The sequence below is a fragment of the Mangifera indica genome, chromosome 9 (genome assembly GCF_011075055.1).
Source record: "Mangifera indica cultivar Alphonso chromosome 9, CATAS_Mindica_2.1, whole genome shotgun sequence".
NCBI lineage: Eukaryota > Viridiplantae > Streptophyta > Magnoliopsida > Sapindales > Anacardiaceae > Mangifera > Mangifera indica.
This window is the reverse complement of record NC_058145.1, coordinates 3,377,529-3,397,815: the sequence shown is the minus strand read 5'-3', so window position 1 is coordinate 3,397,815 and position 20,287 is coordinate 3,377,529. Positions and strand designations below refer to the sequence as shown.

Below are 20,287 nucleotides of genomic sequence, written 5' to 3'. Positions count from 1 at the left end.
TCCAAATAAAGGAGCCTTTTACCTGAATAAAAAAATCCAGATGAAGGAGCCCTTCATCTAGACAATGAGTGTCATTTAAATGAGTCGTTGTCTTAGATGATGGCTTATTTGGATGACTCCATTGTCCAAATGATGGGCTCCTTTGTCTTGATTTTTGGATCCAAACGAAGGAAATTTGGATTTTTTAATCCAAATGTTGTCCGAGGATTTTGAACTAAGAGACATCACTAAAGGAAGAAAGACCGACCATCGTTTGCCTGAGATTGTAGCTAAAATGGAGAGGAAAAAAACCCTAATTTTGGGGGAATGGGGAAGCGAAAATGCTACTTTTCAAAGTTTGAAAACTTTAGACAAAGATTAAGTTAATAGTTTTTAAAACTTAGAAGGAAAATAAATCAATTTTATGTTTTTAAATTTTGTAAATAACGGTTTTACCATTAACTTTAACTGAGTTTTTTAATAGAATTTTATTCATACATAGATGTTTGGGCTTTCGAAAATTTAGAAAATGTCACTTTAAGTTTTCACTATACCTTGGGTGAGTACAAATATTTTGGCCTAAAATTAAATTCATCAAAGTAATAATTTCATAAATCAAACTACATTTTAACTTAAAGATACAAAGGAACCTGATCATGTTGAATTAATATTTTATTTATGCAAATTTACATTAAATATCGAAGAATTTGGCCAATTATAAATATGATGTATTGAACAAAATAAAATCAAATAGATTAAACAAAATAGCAATCAATGAGAGTGTATGGCAGATGTAGAATGTGAACGGTCGGCCAGCCACAGTAAAAACTATTATGGTGAAAATTGCTAATATTATTGTGGGTAATATTATATTCAAACTGAATTACACTTATACAAGCCTTAATATTGTTTAAACTCAACTCATTTAAGATCTGAGTTTGAACTCAAACCAAACTTTGAGTTCAATTCAATACAAGTAAAAAAATGATTAAAGAGACACCATATTGATACATAATGGTCAAAAGAACAATTAGATTGATTCATATTGAAAGTTTCTAAACTTGCAAACTTAACAAACTAAACAACTCTAAAACTCAAGTTAAAAAACATTTAATGCTTAGACCCAAACTCAAGCTCAAACTTAAATTCACTTAAGCTCAACTCGTTCTAGACTTATTCAAACTAGACTCGTTTTCAAATTCAAATAAACTCTATTCAAACCCAACCCTAACAGTGGGAATTCAAATCCTCACCCCCACCCTACCCTCTCACATAATAAGGGGTGATTACGAAGAAAGATATTACTTGAAGGTTATATTTTTCTTCCCAGAGAACATAGTCATAAGTTAAGGAGGCCAGGAAAATAGAGTTAAAAACAAAAACAGCATTCCATGAAACATATATGGAATGATTTTACTACCCCTTAAATCTATTTTGGTAAAATTACCGATACATACCAATATCATACAATACACCTGCCATTACATACGAATTTCCGATTCATCCTAAAATACATATCATTGCTCATCAATATCGTTTTATATGATACACAAGATCAACAATAGTCACCTATCTGATGTAGACAGCATAGAGGGCAACTTGAAGAACTAATATATATACATTCAGTTTCCACAAGTAACACACCTTACCCAGATTTTATAAAATTGCCCTAATAACATTAATACAAGCAAAAGCTGTAGACAGAGAATTCAGGGACGAGGAGCTGCCATCTGCTGCTTCTTTATCTTCGGACCTTGCTTTACTTGGCTGCATCAAAAGCATCAACGATGTAGTCAAAGTTAATCAGCAACCTTCTTTCATGAACATTAATTAAAGGGCAAAACCACCATTTCATGAACATGATCTAGTAATATAGCTTATAGAAGTTGACATGAGAAACTGAGTTTTAACTGAATCAAAATGGATTCAGCTGCCGAAGGTACATTCAAAATATTTAATACACAGTTAAAATGTCTTACCAATGTTATGAAATCAAACATAATGGTAGTGAACCATGGATGCAGATTCTAAGTCATACAGTGACAGATTCCCAGAACCAATAAAGGTAAGATTAGATCCATTCTTGACAACATCACATATGATATCTATAGATTTATATATTATTTTTAAGGACTGACAAAGGCTTTGTTAAATATTAAATTGACTGCCTAATAAGTTGTCATCAAGATAATACACTAATCTATGTTGTAATTTAACCTTAATTCTACTGTTGATTCATTACGGACCCTATACTACCCCTTAATTTTCTACTCTATTTTGTGCAACAAGTCCCCACACTGAATGCAGAGTCAGCTAGATAGTGTCAATTTCATGAAAGACTGCCATTGTACTATATCAATACATGTACCACAAAGTCAATTTAAACTCTTTCTACATCATGACCATTACCTGATATCATGAGGTGTTATAAATATCCATTGCGATCCTTGGGCCAATGCAAAATCAACCAATGTATCAAGACTGATTTTCCGACTAACAGCATCCTGGAGACCAAATGATATGTATTACGACACCGAAAAGCCTAGTTCCAAGATACCTTACCTTATCAAGTAAAAAACTACATACCTTTCAAAATAAACAGATAGATAGCAGCAGTTTATATGAAACCTTACCATAAACACGTCAAACTCATCCATTGCTCGAAATGGAGCTTCAGTCATATCATGAAGAGCCAATGCAAAGCACAATGTTGAAAATGAGCGTTCCCCACCTAATAGGCAGGCAATTACAAGTAATAAAATCTCAAGAATAGAAGCTTAAGGTAATAGGTGAAAATAAAAATAAATAGAATAAAAACACAAGTAGCTCATGGATTTCTATACTACACTAATGTGGGAAACTTAATTTGGGATAAGAAACTGCTAAACTTTGAAAAATAAAAAAGAAATTGATAAAGACATCAGTGAACCAGCAATCCACAAAGATATTTTAGAAATGACATCAGAGAAGGAAAAAAACTAATATAGATCTCTGAAGTAGCTGCTGACTCTGACTATACCTTAATTAATGAATTAAATTCATGAAATGGTATTTCATACACATGTACATTGAAAGCCCCCTAGCATCACACACATGGGTAACAATCTGTTTTATAAGCATGTGTATTTGGAAGAAAACCTGAAAGGCCCCTAGTATCGCGCACAGTTCTGCTTGATGCATCCTGGGGCATCTTTACCTGAAATATAATACAAAGAATCAAAAATCAAAGAAAAACACATACAGCAATAAAGCTTTAAGTAACACAATAAGTAGCTTTATGGTCTCGCTAACTATGAGCAAAGCACGAATGTAAAAATTAGTAGATTATACACACACACACAAAGATGTATGAAATTAAAATACAGAAGCAGTCTTTTTAAACTGCACACGAGAAAATAAGTATAAGCACGAAAGTATTTCTTATATAGGACACATAACTGACCTCTATGGAGAGTGTCTTCTCCTCGTAACTAATTTTGATATGCCCACTAATTCCCTTCTTTCCCAAATGGCCATTAAATCTAAATGCAATTATAGATTAATAAGAAAAGCATTCACATTACATAAATATATCTTTCAATGAGAAAGGAAAAAGAAAAAAAAATCAAAATGATCTGGTATTTAGAAGCAATTCATACTTCCAAGTTAATTGACGCTTCAGAAGAGTTGCATTCCTTTGAAACTTGCTAAATCGCAAGTCTAGGGCTTTTCGACAAGCCTGCAATTTAAAATGGAGGAAAAGAGAAACAAATTTAAGTAATAGTTATTATCATACAGTGCACTACATGGTTAAAACAAATTCATAGAGAGAGAACATAGACTTGTGGATATCTCCTTTCCTATCCTATTTCTTCTTAAACAATTAATCATGAGCAATACTATGCGTAGCATGTTATTTTCTCTTAAATTCATAATTACCCAATCACATGATGACACACATAAGTGTGTATATATTTGTGTACCCAAAAAGGGTAAACATAGTTTTATTGTTTAATCATATGAATATCTCCAAGACTTTTCTAGACCCTTTCAAATGACTTGCAACAAAACTTTTAAAAAGCGACATCAATGAATGAGAAGAACCAAAAACACTTTAAACTTCGTGATATAAATGAACTCTAAACAACCTTTAGTTGATATAGAGGAATAAGAAGTTGCAATTGATGGGGTATACACTATATAATGCAATTGGAACCAAAACAAGATGCTGGGGACCCCAAGAGAGCAGTTTGCAGGCACTGTATAGCTAAAGGAACAAACCTAATTAAAGGACATTGAAGATTATCTGATTATCAATTTGACATAGAGAAACAAACACATACATGCACTAATCCATTGAAAGTTTACATAGAGAACGAAAGCCAATATGAAATAAAAATCAAATAAATGTACCACTTACATCCAGTTTTTCTCGGAAAGCTTTGTAAGTTTGCTGCTTTCTTGAAATCTTACGTTCTTTTTTCTCATACAACATTCTGAGGTCCTCGATAGACTCAGAATGCCTGCCCAGAGCATAGATACTTATTTAGAACTGAAGGACATTGTTAAAATGGCACAGTAACACAATACCTCTGACTCTCGTGCTGCAGTCTTTGATTCAATTTGTTCAATTGGGCGCTAAGCTGTTCAGGAGTGCTCCCATCCCTACCTCCTAAAGCTTCAATTTCACTCTCAGGACAAATAATAGAAGCCTTTCGGCAACTATCCTGAAATTTCAATGAGTAAAACATGCACTATCAATTGATGCAAAAACAATGGCTTTTACTTTAGCACAAAAATAGAATTTTAAGAAATCAAATTTGACTTTGAGATGCTAACATAAATTTTTTATGGTGTATCTAAAATCCACACAACATGTACCTTATGCAATACTTTAAGCTCCTCATACTCTTTCTCGGCCTCTTCAATATCAGGAAAAACCTTCTTGCACATTACACTTTCATAGTGAGCCTTCTCCTGAAATACAACTTGATCTATGAATATTAAAAGCACTATGAAAAAACAAATGCAACTGTAGAAATGTATTTAAAGAAAAATATATAAATAAATAAGTTGAGAAAAAGATGAGGAAACCGCTTCAGAAGAATGTATATCGTTTTCAGTCTCCATTAGCTCCCTCTCAGCTTTCTCAAAGGCCTCAATCTCCTCCTTTGCTGACTCTTTAGTTTTATTATGGGCAAGAAAAAAACATGCATAAATATGTGTCTAACAGAAATGAACATCAATCATAAAAACAAGATTACTTACCACATAAACTCTCGAACGATAATTTAAGATTTCTTACTTTTGCTTCGGATTCGCTCATTCTCATTTGAATATTTTCTAATGATATTTCCTTTTCTCTTATTTCCTCTTGAACAATCTAAAAACAATTCATAATATAAACTAGACTTCAGTGGGGTATAGAACAGAATACATATTACATAGCCGACGGAACATTGAATTTTATATTGAATGAGTGCTGTGTAACAAACTGAAATTTCTTGATGAAGCTCATCAACTGTTGAAGCAGATGGTGGACCAGCTTCAGCAACAAATGAGTTCTTCACATCTTGCAAAGCTAGTTTCTTCGACATTAGATTCCGCTCTGCACTAGTGCACTTCCTCTACACGATAAAAGAAGCAGTAGGCAATAAACAGCCTAGGCAAAATTGAATATAAAGGAATAATGGATAAATGGTGATTTAACTCTGGTTATCAAGATCAAAGATTTTCTGACTCTCCAAGTGTGGCTATTCAGAAAGAACAAATTTACATAAGTTTTGTAAATTGAAACTATGCTCCACACAGAACATTCAAATGTATGGCCAACACGAGAAGAAAAAATTAACACAAGCATGGAATGACACGTCTTTGGTCACACATGCAGCTTGACATATACACGAAAAATCCTCAATCAAATCCTCTTCCACTTTGTATTTACCTTTACACTTTGTAAATGATGTTGAAGATCCTGAAGTTTTTCTTCTGAATCCCTCTTCCGCCTCCGGCACTGTTGAGCTTCTTCTTGTACATTTGATGCTTCTCTTTCAAGATCCTTAATTTTTTCATCATAAGAACTACAAAGGCGACCAGTTCTCAGCTTCTTGTTTGAAGGTAGAATCGTCTGAACAGAACCACGAGAAAACCTAAGGAAAGAAATGAGAGAACAATCTTGTTATATTTCATTGGAAAATGAGTTACATTCACCAGTCCATCACAAGCGCTCATATGAACAAAATACAAAAGCAACCAAAAATACTTGATTTAACAAGATATAAATAATCACAGTTCAAATGAAAACAATCAAGATCCAAACTTTCATCAAGGCTCATAAACAAGTGCTCATATGCAGGTTTACCCAGGAATTGTAATATAAAAACCTTCCTAATTACTGCCCTCCTTGCACTCAATCCCATTTGCAAAAAACCACAGCAGCAACCATGAGTAGATAATCACTTTAGGCAGACAATGGTTCCAAATTTTCACAAGGTTCTAGTTGCTTAGGTGAGTGAAACTTTAATACTGTTGATAATATTGGAAGACTCCGTGCAGCTGGCACAACTTACCATAATTTAAGCAGATGAAACACTCTTTAACTCTCAAAAACTGCTCCAACTATCAATTTCACAACAAAATATGCTGTTAAATAGCATTTAGTGAATCCTACTGTCAGGACTAATGTTTATGTTTCTAGTAGGAAAAGAGAAAATAAAAAGAGGAAGGCATTCAGCAGCAAACAGGGTGACAGAATGGCCCCAATCATATTAACAAGTCAGCAACAGGAGGAAGGGATACGTGGCACAACATTAGAGGAAAAGAAGAAAAGATTAGTTGAAGGAATGGATAAAAAGGGAGTAGGTGCATGTGCAGAAAGGGGAAGAGAAGAAATGACTGGAATGTTGGCGGGAGAGTACCAGCCTCTCTGAAGCTGAGCAGGGACAGGGCCCCAATCATATTAACAAGTCAGCAACAGGAGGAAGGGATACGTGGCACAACATTAGAGGAAAAGAAGAAAAGATTAGTTGAAGGAATGGATAAAAAGGGAGTAGGTGCATGTGCAGAAAGGGGAAGAGAAGAAATGACTGGAATGTTGGCGGGAGAGTACCAGCCTCTCTGAAGCTGAGCAGGGACAGTGTTAACCCACTGTATTTTGTGTTTTGTGAATGTTGTGAAGTTAGTCCAAGTCTGTATTTTTGGGTATTTGTCAATTGTAATAGCTGGGAAATAGTCATTGTGTTGATGAAGAATGATTGTAACTACATTGAAGAATCAGTCAATACAAGACATATTTTCTGCCCATCCTACTAATACATGTTCTTTTGTTCATTGGCTAAAATTTCCGTTGCTGTGCATTGCTGTCAGATTGTTGTTTGAGTTGTTGTTGTGTGATTCTGCTTAGAGTTGATTTGGCGGTGTAAAGAATTACCCAGGTACTCATCACCTACATATTCCTTTTGTCAGACCTAAATATTAATGTGAGGCCAATTTTAAGTCAATTAATTTCTTAACATGGTCGAGGAGTGAAAGTTCTGGAGTCCTAATCCCCAAATGTAATGTTTTGCATTTAATTTCAGTAAATTTAATATTGGTTTGACCCATCTATTAACCATTTTGGTCTTTGGGCTTCTATCTATATGGAACATATTACATGTGAACTAGCCTATTATGCTTCAATATTAATGTTTGACTCTATTAGGTACCTAGCTCAAATTTTATTAATATTGAAATAAATATTATTGGCAACAAGAAGTGTCAACTTCTCCCAAAGGCCGTAGGTTACCGAAAATACCCAAATATCAATATCCTTCAATCCAATACCTCTATTTTATACTACCCTATCTAACTTTCAAATTTCAATATTATCTAAATAATTTATTTTATCCTAATCTTAAATATATTATCCTAATCAAATTCTAATCTCAAATATCTTATTTTAGTCGAATATTTTATTCAATTCACCGTGCCCTTAAAGTGGGAAAAATTGGAAAATCTAGTTCTTTTTTTTTTTAACATTTCTTCCTACCAAATTTGAAACCCCCCCACCCCCCCCCCCCCCCCCCCCCCCTCTATTTTGCTATTATTCCAATTGCCACCGCTATTAAAAAAAATAAACCCCGTAATTTCTTCTTCAATATATTCTATCTTGATCCTTAATGTCAGAAGCATAGGCGAATGAATAATTTCTAATAATTAGACTTTGCTATAAATAACCAATTTTTCATTGAAATCAAATGAGTTACCCCTAGAATCAATTGAATCACCCTTTTGGACCTCCATTAGCTTTGTAAATTCATTGAAACCAATCAAATTGTGGTCAGAGTTGCCGAAATCTATCAATTTCACCTTCGGAATCTATTGTTTTTTTGCTGATAACCCCTATCTCAACAAAATTAGTTGCACCATTCACCAACTTCTCTTTCGCCTCTTATTGCTCACTATTAGAATGATATCGTCATCGGATCCATCCTCATCCACTAGTAACACTACCAACCATTTGAATCTACAATTATGATCAGACTTGAATTTGCCTTCATAACAGAGACATATTCTTTTCTCTAACATATCTCAAGACTCCAATTCCTCTAGTCATTAAAACCATAACCAACTTCCATCCTCATCCAACATAACACTGAATTATCCCATTCTTGTACTGCTTTGATACCAACTTGTTAGGTACCTAACTCAAATTTTATTAATACTGAAATATAGGGCTGGACTCGAACCGAGTCCATTTGAGCTCGAACGAGCCCGAAACAAGTTAGCCTTATAAAAGCTCAGTACATTTTTCAATTAAAAATTTTAATACAAAACGACGTTATTTTGACCAATATGTATTAAAACGACGTTGTTTTAATAACGAAATAGTTAAAAACTCGAGTTCGAAACGAACCGAGCCGAGCCGAATTTGAGCTAAATTCGAGTTTGGCTTCCACGAGCTCAAACTCGAGCTCTGCTATATATAAACCGAGTCGAGCTCGGCTCGAATCTAACCCTACTGAAATAAATATTGTTGGGTAAAAGAGGTGTCAACTCCAGCCAAAGGCTATAGCCTCTCAATCAGCTAAAAGTTGCCCAAAATACCCAAATATCAATATCCTTCTTTCCCTCCTTCAATCAAATACCTCTATTTATACTACCCTATCTAACTTTCAAATTCCAATATTACCCATATAATTTATATTATCCTAATCAAATTTAAATCTTAAATATCTTATCCTAAATTCCTAGTCAATATTTTATTCAATTCAAATATTATCATAATTAATTAATTAATTTTAATATTATTATAATAATAATAAATATTATTAAATCAAATTCTAACAGACTCTTATTCTTATAGTTTAAACTTTTGGGTCAAAGAGATTTCTTAAAACCTTCACAATTTGATAAATATGAGAAAATGGAAAAGATATATAGCACAATAATACATAAACTTCAACTCCTGACTTACATTTTGTGTCCATCCAAAGTATAAACCTCCTTAAGATTTGATATTCTTTGTTCAAAAGCAACAGCTTTGCCTTCATCATAGTCTCTAACAAGAACTTGCCTCTCAACATTCCCCTAAACAAAGTAAGAAATAATATCAAAGATGTGGGAGTGAAAAAAAAAAAAACAAAACAAAACATGTCATAAAGCCAAGATTATGATTTGAGGGCCACAACATAAAGCATTCTTCTTAAATATCAAAATTTAAAAAAATTGTTATAAAAAAATAATCTAACATCATTTAGCGTCAATAATACATGAACAACATGACACAAAATATTTATATGATCTTAAAGCATTTAACAAGAAAAGCACAAAACGGTTGAAAAAACTAAAACTTGTATTTTCTTTAATTTAATATACCATTTAGTTACTAAGATTTTTAACCCAAAGTCCCAAATCAGATAGAGAAAACTAAAATCAGATTAAAATTGCATTACATAAACCTAACAGTAATTTTTTTACAACAAATTCAAACAGGCCAACATTAAATGCTTCTTCAGAAATCACTATGAATTATGATAGTAAGTTTTATAGGAACAAAGATATGGGCATAATTAAAATAGAATACTGAATCCAAGAAGTTTTTAAGCCATTAATTAGCACTTTAGGGTGACTAAATGTGGGGCCATTTTAAGATAAAATTTATTTATTATTCAACGTTTTAAATATAGTAGAATTGGGAATTACTAACACCACCTCACAGGCACAATCTTTCCCCATCCCACCCACCAAAAAAAGGGTATAAGAACATGTTATGGTACCATATCCACCAAGACATTTATAACAGTAGGATTATCAGAATTTAAAAGAGAGAGAGTTGTTGGATGCTTTGTCTGGGGAAGCATGTGCTGAGGTAATCTCATCCTGCAAAAAAGAAGGGAACATTCCGAATAGGTAAACCAAAAATCAATAGTAAGATCAGAGGCACCTGTCAAACTAATTCAGAAAATAAATTGGTTATCTACCGGGGCCTTGCAAAGTCATAGATAATAATCTGAAGGTGGTTATAGTTTGAATCTCTAGCGCAATGTCTCAGAAGAAGAGCATCTTTATGATCAGTCACAATAAAAGCATTGAGCAATTTCCCAATAGCTTGTTCAACTGCAGGAGCCCATCTATCTCCATTGACCAAGGTCTGCAATACAATATCATTAAACTAAAATAGACATAGGAAGTAATTATAAACATCATAGAGTTTTTGGGCTTTTTCATCCAAGGGAAGAATCATTCGTTGCAATTTGTATTGAGTTGTTCAACCTCGTAGGTTTCTTTATTCTCTGATAACACCTAATCCACAGAAGTTTTTCCTTATAGATTAATTTTATAATACAAAGTATGTTAATTATTTTTATATAAATTAATAAATAAAACCACAATAAAAAACAATTAACAAGTTATTAGTATATGAAAAGAATAGATAAGAATAGAAAACTATATTTCAATATATGATAAAACATAAACATCCAACCATAAATAAATACAACTCTCTACCACTTACCACATGAGCACCAATTGGACCAATGGGCGGCCTTTTGAATCTATGGTGTTGTCTCTCAATTGCACGTAAAAGACTTATCACTCTATCACCTCCAAAAGCTGTAACCTATTAAGGGAATGTAGTAGCATTCAAAGGGAATGTAAACGTGAAACTAACATTAAAACAAGCATCTATCTACATTCAAGGCCTGCCATTTTTTTTATTCGACAAGACTACTAGCAGTGGCACACACCTTGTTGGTTTGATTTTGCTGGAGCTCACGGACATAAGATGTTATCTCACGGTACTTCTTTTCATAATCTTCTATCTAAAGAACAAATAAATAACTTGAACATAAATTCATATATGAAAGGAAAAATCTTCAACCTTTTCATTTGAAAAGCCAAACCTAACTGCCTGGATAGCAACTAAAATGTTATATCACTGAAAAGTAAATAAAAGTTACAATCATAAATAAAACTAACATAACAGTTGCAACGAAAAGAAAAATACAAAACGCCTCATACAAAGACAAATCTTTTAATTAATTAGAAAATTAAATTAAGAGTGTTTTACATGTCACATGGAAATATACAACTTCAAAAACTTGTACAAACAAAAACATGTTTGGACACATTGCATATTTTCAGTAGAACCCATGCAGGCCCACAAAAGATTGCCAATTCCAAAAACAAATTGCAAACAAAAGATTAATCTTGTGCATATCTTTGGCATCCTAGTCAAATTTTTATCGTTGAATGCCTTTACATGTAATTTTACAGCATGGGGCCTATATATATGGACTCATTTATGGCTGTTACACATTAGCTAATACCTAGGCGTACTTGCATAATGCAGGTACCAAGAACTAAGGTAACTAGGAAAGACAACATTTAAGTAAATCCAATTAAAAAGAGATTATTTCAGAAAATTTATACAGAGATGCTACTTTTCTGACAACAAAATATCAACATCAAATAGATGATCAGTAGAAGGAAGGAGATACAAAAAGATTATCCACAATATTACAAGAAGAAAAATCTCCAAACCTCATCAGCTATCTTTCTAATCTCATTCATCCCTTTTGAATGTTTCTCAGCTAAGGCACTTTCTTCTTCCTTCAAACTGAAATTAAATAGGACTTACTGAGATGCAGCAAAATCAAACTTAATAAAAAGATAGCACGTAAGAATCCAAAGATATGGAAAGAATAAACATGCAACCTTGAAAGGGTTGAAATAGCAGAATCAACCTCATGCCGGAGTTCCTTCAGCTTTTCCTCTATTTCAGATTCTTCAGCCTAATATGATTACAAAATTAAAGATTCTTACATTTCAATGGTGTCTAGTAAGGTTAAACCGATAACAGCCAGAATAAACTGGTTAATGGAGTTAATGAATGAAAGAGAGCATCTAAAAGGACTGATTATAACAAAAAAGAAAAGAGCCTAACCTAAACTGATTATTAACTTGTGATTTGACTGAAGAGACTTTTTCCAGAATGTGTAACAGAAGCCAACGTACCATAGAACACTAATCTAATAAAATAATATGCATAAAGCTTTTTTTTTTTTCACATGTACAACTGAAGCCATAGGACGTCAACGCACTAATCTAGTATAAAATAGATAGAGCATAACTTGTTTTGTGCAGTACTGAATTTAACACAGCAAACCTATTCTGAATATGTTCAAATCTCAAGGTCACTCAAAATAAACCACTGATAGAAAGTTGGTAGAAAATAATACATCACAAAGATATGGTCACTATGTATGAAACATGAATGAAAGATGCAAACCTAGCTAGTAAATTTAATTATATGACCTCTTCACCTTAGAAGAAACTTAAAAATTCTATCTTCTGTAGTTAATCAAAGAAAACAAACAGAGAAAGAAAGAAAAACAACTTCCACTAAATTGCTATGTCTTCCTAAACTCATATTCCCCATGGCTTTACAACTTTGCAATGTTGTTTAACAAACAATTATTGGTATAAACAAGTTTTAATGGTAGAAAAAACTTGTATTTCAAATGTAATAGAAGACAAGCTTATGCAGTAAGTTTGAAACAGGAAAGAAAATCTACAGATATATGCAATTTACATACCAAAACAATGTCCAGGTCTACTTTTCTGAACATCACTAGATTTTTTTTTTTTTGTTTGGAACATCACCAGATATTAGACCCAGCGAAACCAACCCAACCAAGTGTTATGATTCCAACCACTCAGCTGAATCTCTTTATGGTAGTTTAATTTAATAAAAAAATAATATAACAAAATTTAAAATTAAAAAAAACCTTTTTCATGCGCATATTTTACATTGAAATCCCTTTTAAAGGTTATCATGCAATGCATTCATATATGAAAGTCGAAAGCAGAACTGAATGAAGCATCCTGCTAATGGAATGTCTCATAAGAAACAAAAGCAAATACATATTAATCGAAAAAATTTGACAAAGAATGCAAAATCTAAGAAAACCAAGTGATTAGAGCCATCATAATAAAGGGGAAGAAAATATCACAACAATGGTCATGAAAACCAAGAAAGGTAAAGAACACCATATCAAGTCAGAGGAAAACCTGTGTATTTCTAACATGTTGCTCATGAATATCCTGGATCTGTTGTTCAATCAACTTCACACGTTTCACCATTTTCTGAATGGAATTATTTCTACGGCCATCCTCTTGTTCTAGCTCATGCTTCTCATTTGTTGCCTAAGAAGAGCATTTTTAACATTAATAAAGATGTAACAAAAAACTTGAACAGATGAAACTAGATAAATCTGACCAGCTGAGAGAAAAATGTTAAAGTGCACATATATAAGAGTACCAGTGCTTAAGAAATTTATAATCACAGATGATATATAAATGTATACACACATTAACAAAAACATCTTCCAAATAGGCAAGCCTGTTCTGCATAGTTATATATTGTTCCCAATAATGTTATATTGGAAAGTTGAGAACTTGCCAATTATTAAAGCACATGGAAATACAGATAGATTGAAATACAATAATCAACAATTTAGGATCCTAAGCACAAAGTACGAGACTTGGATCTCATATTGTAAAGTAAGCTTCTAGTGTGAGATTTATATGACTTTGGGCTCTCCAATCTCAACAGCTAGTTTTTTAGGTATAGTTCTCCTAATGTTCATATCATTTGATATTAGAGTCATCATCATATCTCCTAGTTACAATTGTGCAGTGTGGGTTGTAATGTTGACATTGTTGTGTTAACTCGAGGCAAGCAGGGAACTAGCGTACAACTATCCTGGGTGGGCGTTAGGGTTGTAGTTCATGGTGGTATATTAGGATTCCAAGTGCAAGGTAGGGGACTTGGATTCCACATTGGAAAGTATAGACTTTTAATGTGAGGTTTATATGACTTTGAGCTCTCCTATCTCAATAGTTAACTTTTGAGATATAATTCTCCTAAGGTTCATATCACAACACATTAAAGAAAAACACCTCCTAAATAAGCGAACACATTCTGCAGTTATAAGCACTTCCCAGTAAATGAAAAGTTGACCACTTAACACAGACATAAAGACAAGGAAATGCACACAAGGAAAGCACATTAAAGCAAATATGAGCTAAATTGGCAAAAAAGTACTGCACAGTTACAAGTTTAACAATGTTTACTGCAAATACTCAGTCACCTGCTGTTATAAGCACTTCCCCATAACATCACATAGCAAATTTGCTAACCTGGTAAAGATTTTTTTTTTCTTTTAAATGCAAACATCTGCCATATAGGCAAAAGTTCTGCAAGGTTATTAAGTACATAATGTTATTGGAAACTTGAATGCTCACCAAGGAAACTGATATTTACTTGACATAGCACTATAGGCCTAGTATCACTTCTAGTGCTCTATTCTATGTTTTTCTCATAGGAAGCATATGAAGATTGTATGAATAGAAAAGCAAAAAGAACTACACAAAAGACTTCAAAAAAGTGTGAATTATCTATTCAGAAATAAATTAGAGTGCAGTGATACTCCTGCTGACTTCAAAGAACTAAAAAAATAACCAATATTGATCAAAACTCTTTCCTGGTCATGATAAATAAAGAAGAAAGATTGTATTGCTCCTTTTTTTTTTTTTTAATGAAAGTGTAGACCCTTTTTTTTTAAATAAAAGAGTAGACTTCAAAAAAGTTTGAATTATTGAGAAATAAATTAGAGTGCAGTGATACTCCTGCTGACTTCAAAGCACTCAAAAAATAACCAATATTGATTAAAACTCTTTCCTGGTCATGATAAATAAAGAAGAAAGATTGTATTGCTACTTCATTTTTTAATAAAAGTAAGAGTAAAGATTAGGAGGAAAAACATTTAAGGCAAGAATTCAGTAAACACATTATACCAAGTTCAAATCAGAACCATCAACCATCTGACTTTCAATTTCAAAAAGAATAAATATCCCAAAAGGTCCTGGGAAAAAAAAAATATCCAACTTCCACGTACCAAGGAAATAGCATGCCGCAACTCATCCTGCCTTCTCCTAACCTCTGATGTTTTTTCCACCATGACTGCAATTTGAGCTTTCTTCTTTGCAAAACGATCCCTTAGTGACTCCAATTTCCTCTATGAATACAAGAAAAAAAAAAAAATATGCTTTAACTATAACTAGTAGACAAATTTATGAGCTAGTAATCAATAAAATAGATATGAGCCAAGTTTTAAGGATTAGTGATTCCACCTATAAAGAAAAGATAATGCGTAACAAATATTTCTCCATATCACCTAAACCTTTATATATGTTTCCCATGAAACAATACATTAATAAGATTTTCAAGACTGAATTCATCACTTTGAATTCTTGGACAAAATAACATCTGTCCGTAAATATTAAATACATCAGTCAATATGTCAGGAGGCACCAAAATTTGCAAAAGCAAATCATATTCACTTGTCTAAATTAAGCAAAATACACAAAAAGGAAAAAAAATAATCTAGATAATATATGTTTCGGAAACCATAAAGCAAGGGCATTAAGGAACTATAAGGGCCACCAACAACACAACCTCACCCCCTTCAAACTGTAACCAGGGAAAACCCACCCACCCAAAAGTTCACAAAGATTTTTGCTTCAGCCATATTAGTCCAAATATTTTTAATAGTTATATTTGCTTACCTCTTTACTCTTTTTTCCTATTTATCATACAACTCTTCCCCAAGCACATCTCAGATCCAATGTATCCCCTCCAAGGTCAGTATAAGGAGATTTCATCAAGACAACTCTTTCTTTCACTAAAGGAGATCTATCCAACTAAGTTATCCTCTCAAGGACATGATTTTTTGTTGATACCCAATTTTACCCTTTTTTTCCCCAGTTGTACTGTTCAAACTATCACAGTGTTTTCTTGGAATCTACATTAATTAACAGAACCCAATAGATCAAGAAAAGTTTAATGAAAGTCTAATTTGCTCACCCCTTACAAAATAATAATAATAAAATTTAAAAAAATAAGCTACTTTTATTACAGAAAATTTAATAAATAAGGTCAACAAAATTGTATAGCAAGACAGACAAACTTGTAAGAACCCCAATCATCAAAAATATCTAATTGGAAACTTGATTGAAAAGATTTGAGCATCCGCTATTCATAACCACACTTCATAGACTTAGTGAGACCTAGAAGGGAAGGATCCGTAGCTATGCCTAGGCATGGAGCATTTCCACTATGCATTCACTTTTAAGTTTTATCATGGGAAAGGGTTAATAAAAATGATCATAACATCACAAATTGTGTCTCAGCAAGTGCTCATAACTCACAAGTTTGGCATCAATTTTAGCTTGGCAAGCAGGGATACGATCTTTCAGCTTTCCAATCTTTGCAGTTTGTTCCTGGAGTTGTCTGTCAACATCATATACCCAAGCCCAGGCCAGTTTTTTCTTCAATTGTTGTGCCTGTAGTGTTATCTGTTCCACTTGTTCCATGCTCTTTATCTTTCCTTGCAACTCAAGAAGTTCAAGTTGTATGGGCCTTATTGCAGCCTCCAATTCAACAACAAGAGCATCAGCTTTATTCAAGTGTTCATAAATACTTTGTAAAAGATCATTAACTTGCTGGAGAAGTGTGGCCTTGAAGAAGAACTGAATGATAATAGAAGCATCAATATAACACCCATATAACTAATTTCAAAATACACACCTGCATACAGATATTACCTTGAATTTATCTTTGTCATTTCCAGAATGCAGAAACTCTCTGCTTTTGTCTTGACTCATTACTACACACGGATTCTCAACATCAATCTGTAGAAGATAAAATATAACACTTTAAAAAATCTGAAGTATGAATTGTAAGTTATCAGTTGAAAGAACAAAAGAAAATATAGGGAATATTATATTTCCTCCACAACAACAACGATAAGTAGAGAGAGAATCAAGATGTGTAATTTCAAAGTATGATGCTTGTATTAGAACATCAATTTGATTTACTTACAGTTGCTGTTCTATAGAAATACTCACATTAAAATGATCTACTAGTTCAGAAAGCTCTTGTCTTCGACTGGCCACTCGTTTCCCTGTCAAATAGCTCAGACAGAAAAAGTGTTAATTAAACATCAAAACCTCGCATCAGTCATCCAGCACTACAAAAAATCCAAACCAGGCTACTGAAGACAAAATTCATTAAAATAAATCAACACAGGTAAACCATACGCATGAAACACAAGCATAAGATCTAAACCTTGGTGATCCTTTAAAACAATGGTGCTGCCAGATTCAGTAATCCTGCGCACAATAGTGATGGAAGGACCATAAATATCTGGCTTGAATGCATCACCTCCTTGATTTTTTAATTCAACTTGAACCAAAGCATAGCTGGAATCAAAACAAAACACATTAAAACATTTTCTGCAACAAATAACCATCTGTTAATTCGACTAAACACTTCAAACCTGCAACCAGTTTTGATAAAATCCTTCAAAGTAGAAGCCCTTTGAGTTCCTTTCGCTCGGCATCCAAATGCAATACATATAGCAGTCAATATAGCACTTTTACCACCTGCAACGACAACAAATAAAACGAAATTTCGTGTTTTCCATTAACTAAAACAAATTTCTTAGAGAATCTACTAAAAAATCCTAGTCGATAAACAATTAAAAAAAAAAAAGAGAGTAGGGAGAGACAGTACTTCCGTTTTGACCGGTGATAAAATTGAGATACTCGCCGAGCTCGATTTGGAGGCTACTGTGGCACATGAAATTCTCTAATCGTATCCGGGTTATGGTACCCGCCCCGGATTGTTGAAAGCTGTAAGATGATTCAGGGTACACCCTAGAATCGCTCATGGCTTGGTATCTACAGAATTTTATTTTTTCAGAAGCCCTAGAAATTTAGAAGGAAATTTCGGAGAGTGAGCTAGCACTATTAGCCCCTAACAGGGAGTGCTTATGGCGGGAAGAGATAAGTGCCGCTGTGTGTGTTATGTGTACGTATGACCGTGAAGGTGGGACGCCCTTACGCGGGAGGTTTGCTGCCTGAATTTATTTTGGGCTATGGCCTATGAGCTATAGGCCATGGGTTAGAGAGGTATGGTCCATGGGTTATCGGCCCATGAGCCTCTAGCAATAATTTTTATAAAGCTAAAAGATTTATTCCCACTGGTTTAGTATATTCCAAAATTTCTATCCCAATAAAATTTTAAAAACTTAAATAATCATTCATCATTAAAACTTTATTAAAATTTTTTATTAGATATAAAGATAAAATTATTATTTTAATAATATTATTAAAAAATATAAATTATATTTCATTTTCCCTTTAGATTTTAAAAACTAACAATTTTATCTCAATCTAATATTTTTCACTTACGAAAAATGATATATTCTACCTTAAACCTAGGGTTTATTTTTCTTCACCTCTTCGATCACTATTTCCATCTCCGACAACCTTCTTTTCCTACCCTAAAGTGTCGTGGACGTTTTCTCTCCATTGGAAGACGAAGATAAAGACAAATCCTGAATCCTTCACTAACTCGAGCCATCTCTTCTGTTTATCTCAAGACCATCTTGAATCCTTTATGCTTTCTACTTACACCAATCATCCTGAAACTAGGCTATCTTGATTTCCTCCACCAATGTGAATTGGATCTCTAATATGGCTAGAACCCCAATTATTTACTCAATTTGCTTCAAGTCTAGATTTGTCTAAATATCTCTCTAAACCATCAATTATGATAAAAACACCTTTCTACCTAGGGCATCTGTGATTGTATTAGTTTTACTAGAATGATACTTGGTATCAATATTGTAATCCTTCACTAAGTCGAGTCATCTCCTCTGTCTCATGTTAAGCTTTTTTTTAGTGAAAAAGTACTTAAAGCTCTTATGATCAATGTAGATATTACATTTTATCCCATATAGGTAATGCCTTTAGATTTTAAGGGCAAACACTATTGTCATCAACTCCAAGTCATTAGTAGGGTATTTGGTCTTAAAATCTTTCAACTGTCTCAAGGCATATGTTATCACTTTACCTTACTACATCAATACTATCCTTAAACTACCGTGAGATGCATCAGTGTAAAGATCATACTCGATCCCCTATTCTAGTAGGGCCAACACTAGAGTAGAAGTCAATCTATTTTTTAACTCTTGGAAACTTTCTTTACAAGAATTTGACCACTAAAACTGAGTTTTCTTCTTAGTAAGAGTTATGAGAGGTCTTGCTACCTTGTCAAACCTAGAAAATTATAGACCTTTTTAATTGTCTTCAATCTCTACTAGTCTAACATTGCCCCAATTTTACTTAGGTCAACTGATATACCTTCTATTGAAACCACATGCCCCAAGAATGCTACTTTATCTAGCCAAAATTCACACTTGAAGAATTTTGTATACAATTGCTTTTCTCTTAACCTCTGTAAAATAAACCTCAAGCATAGCTCATACTCCTCACAACCACTTGAGTACACCAAAATATTATCGATAAAAACTACAACAAACTTGTCTAGGCAGTCATGAAATACCTTATTCATCAAATCCATAAACACTACAGGGGCATTGGTTAGTCCATATGATATTACAACAAATTTAAAATGGTCATACCTCATTTGAAAAATTGTCTTGGGTATATCCTGTTTAGCCACTCATAGCTAATGGTAGTCTGACCTCAAATCTATCTTAGAAAATACCAATGAGACTCTTAACTAATCAAATAGGTTACCTTGTTTAGCTCCCTATGGTTTATATACATTCTTATGGACCTATCTTTCTTCTTGACAAACAAGATGGGAGCTCCCTAGGGAGAATAACTTAGCCTAATGAATCTATTTTCAAGTAACTCTTAAAGTTTCTTCTTTAATTTATGTAGCTCGATGGGGTCATTTTGTTAGATGTCTTAG

The 20,287-nt window shown here is 33.2% G+C and overlaps 1 protein-coding gene across 1 annotated transcript; it reads right to left on the bottom strand.

Annotated features, from left to right (window-relative positions):
* Nucleotides 1–1,348: 1,348 nt before the first annotated feature.
* LOC123225893 (structural maintenance of chromosomes protein 6B) lies at nt 1,349–18,389 on the bottom strand. The gene is made up of 28 exons (XM_044650221.1): nt 18,077–18,389; nt 17,841–17,946; nt 17,630–17,763; nt 17,410–17,465; nt 17,107–17,193; nt 16,711–17,031; nt 15,399–15,518; nt 13,510–13,644; nt 12,154–12,230; nt 11,980–12,055; nt 11,184–11,258; nt 10,952–11,056; nt 10,419–10,588; nt 10,215–10,317; nt 9,413–9,525; nt 5,903–6,107; nt 5,454–5,585; nt 5,227–5,341; nt 5,053–5,138; nt 4,840–4,935; nt 4,549–4,685; nt 4,379–4,481; nt 3,618–3,697; nt 3,422–3,500; nt 3,118–3,175; nt 2,613–2,710; nt 2,389–2,483; nt 1,349–1,746 (listed from the first exon to the last, which is right to left on the bottom strand). Exons 1-28 carry the CDS (start codon nt 18,231–18,233, stop codon nt 1,689–1,691), a joined length of 3,177 nt encoding a protein of 1,058 aa, XP_044506156.1. The 5' UTR covers nt 18,234–18,389; the 3' UTR covers nt 1,349–1,688.
* Nucleotides 18,390–20,287: the final 1,898 nt, after the last annotated feature.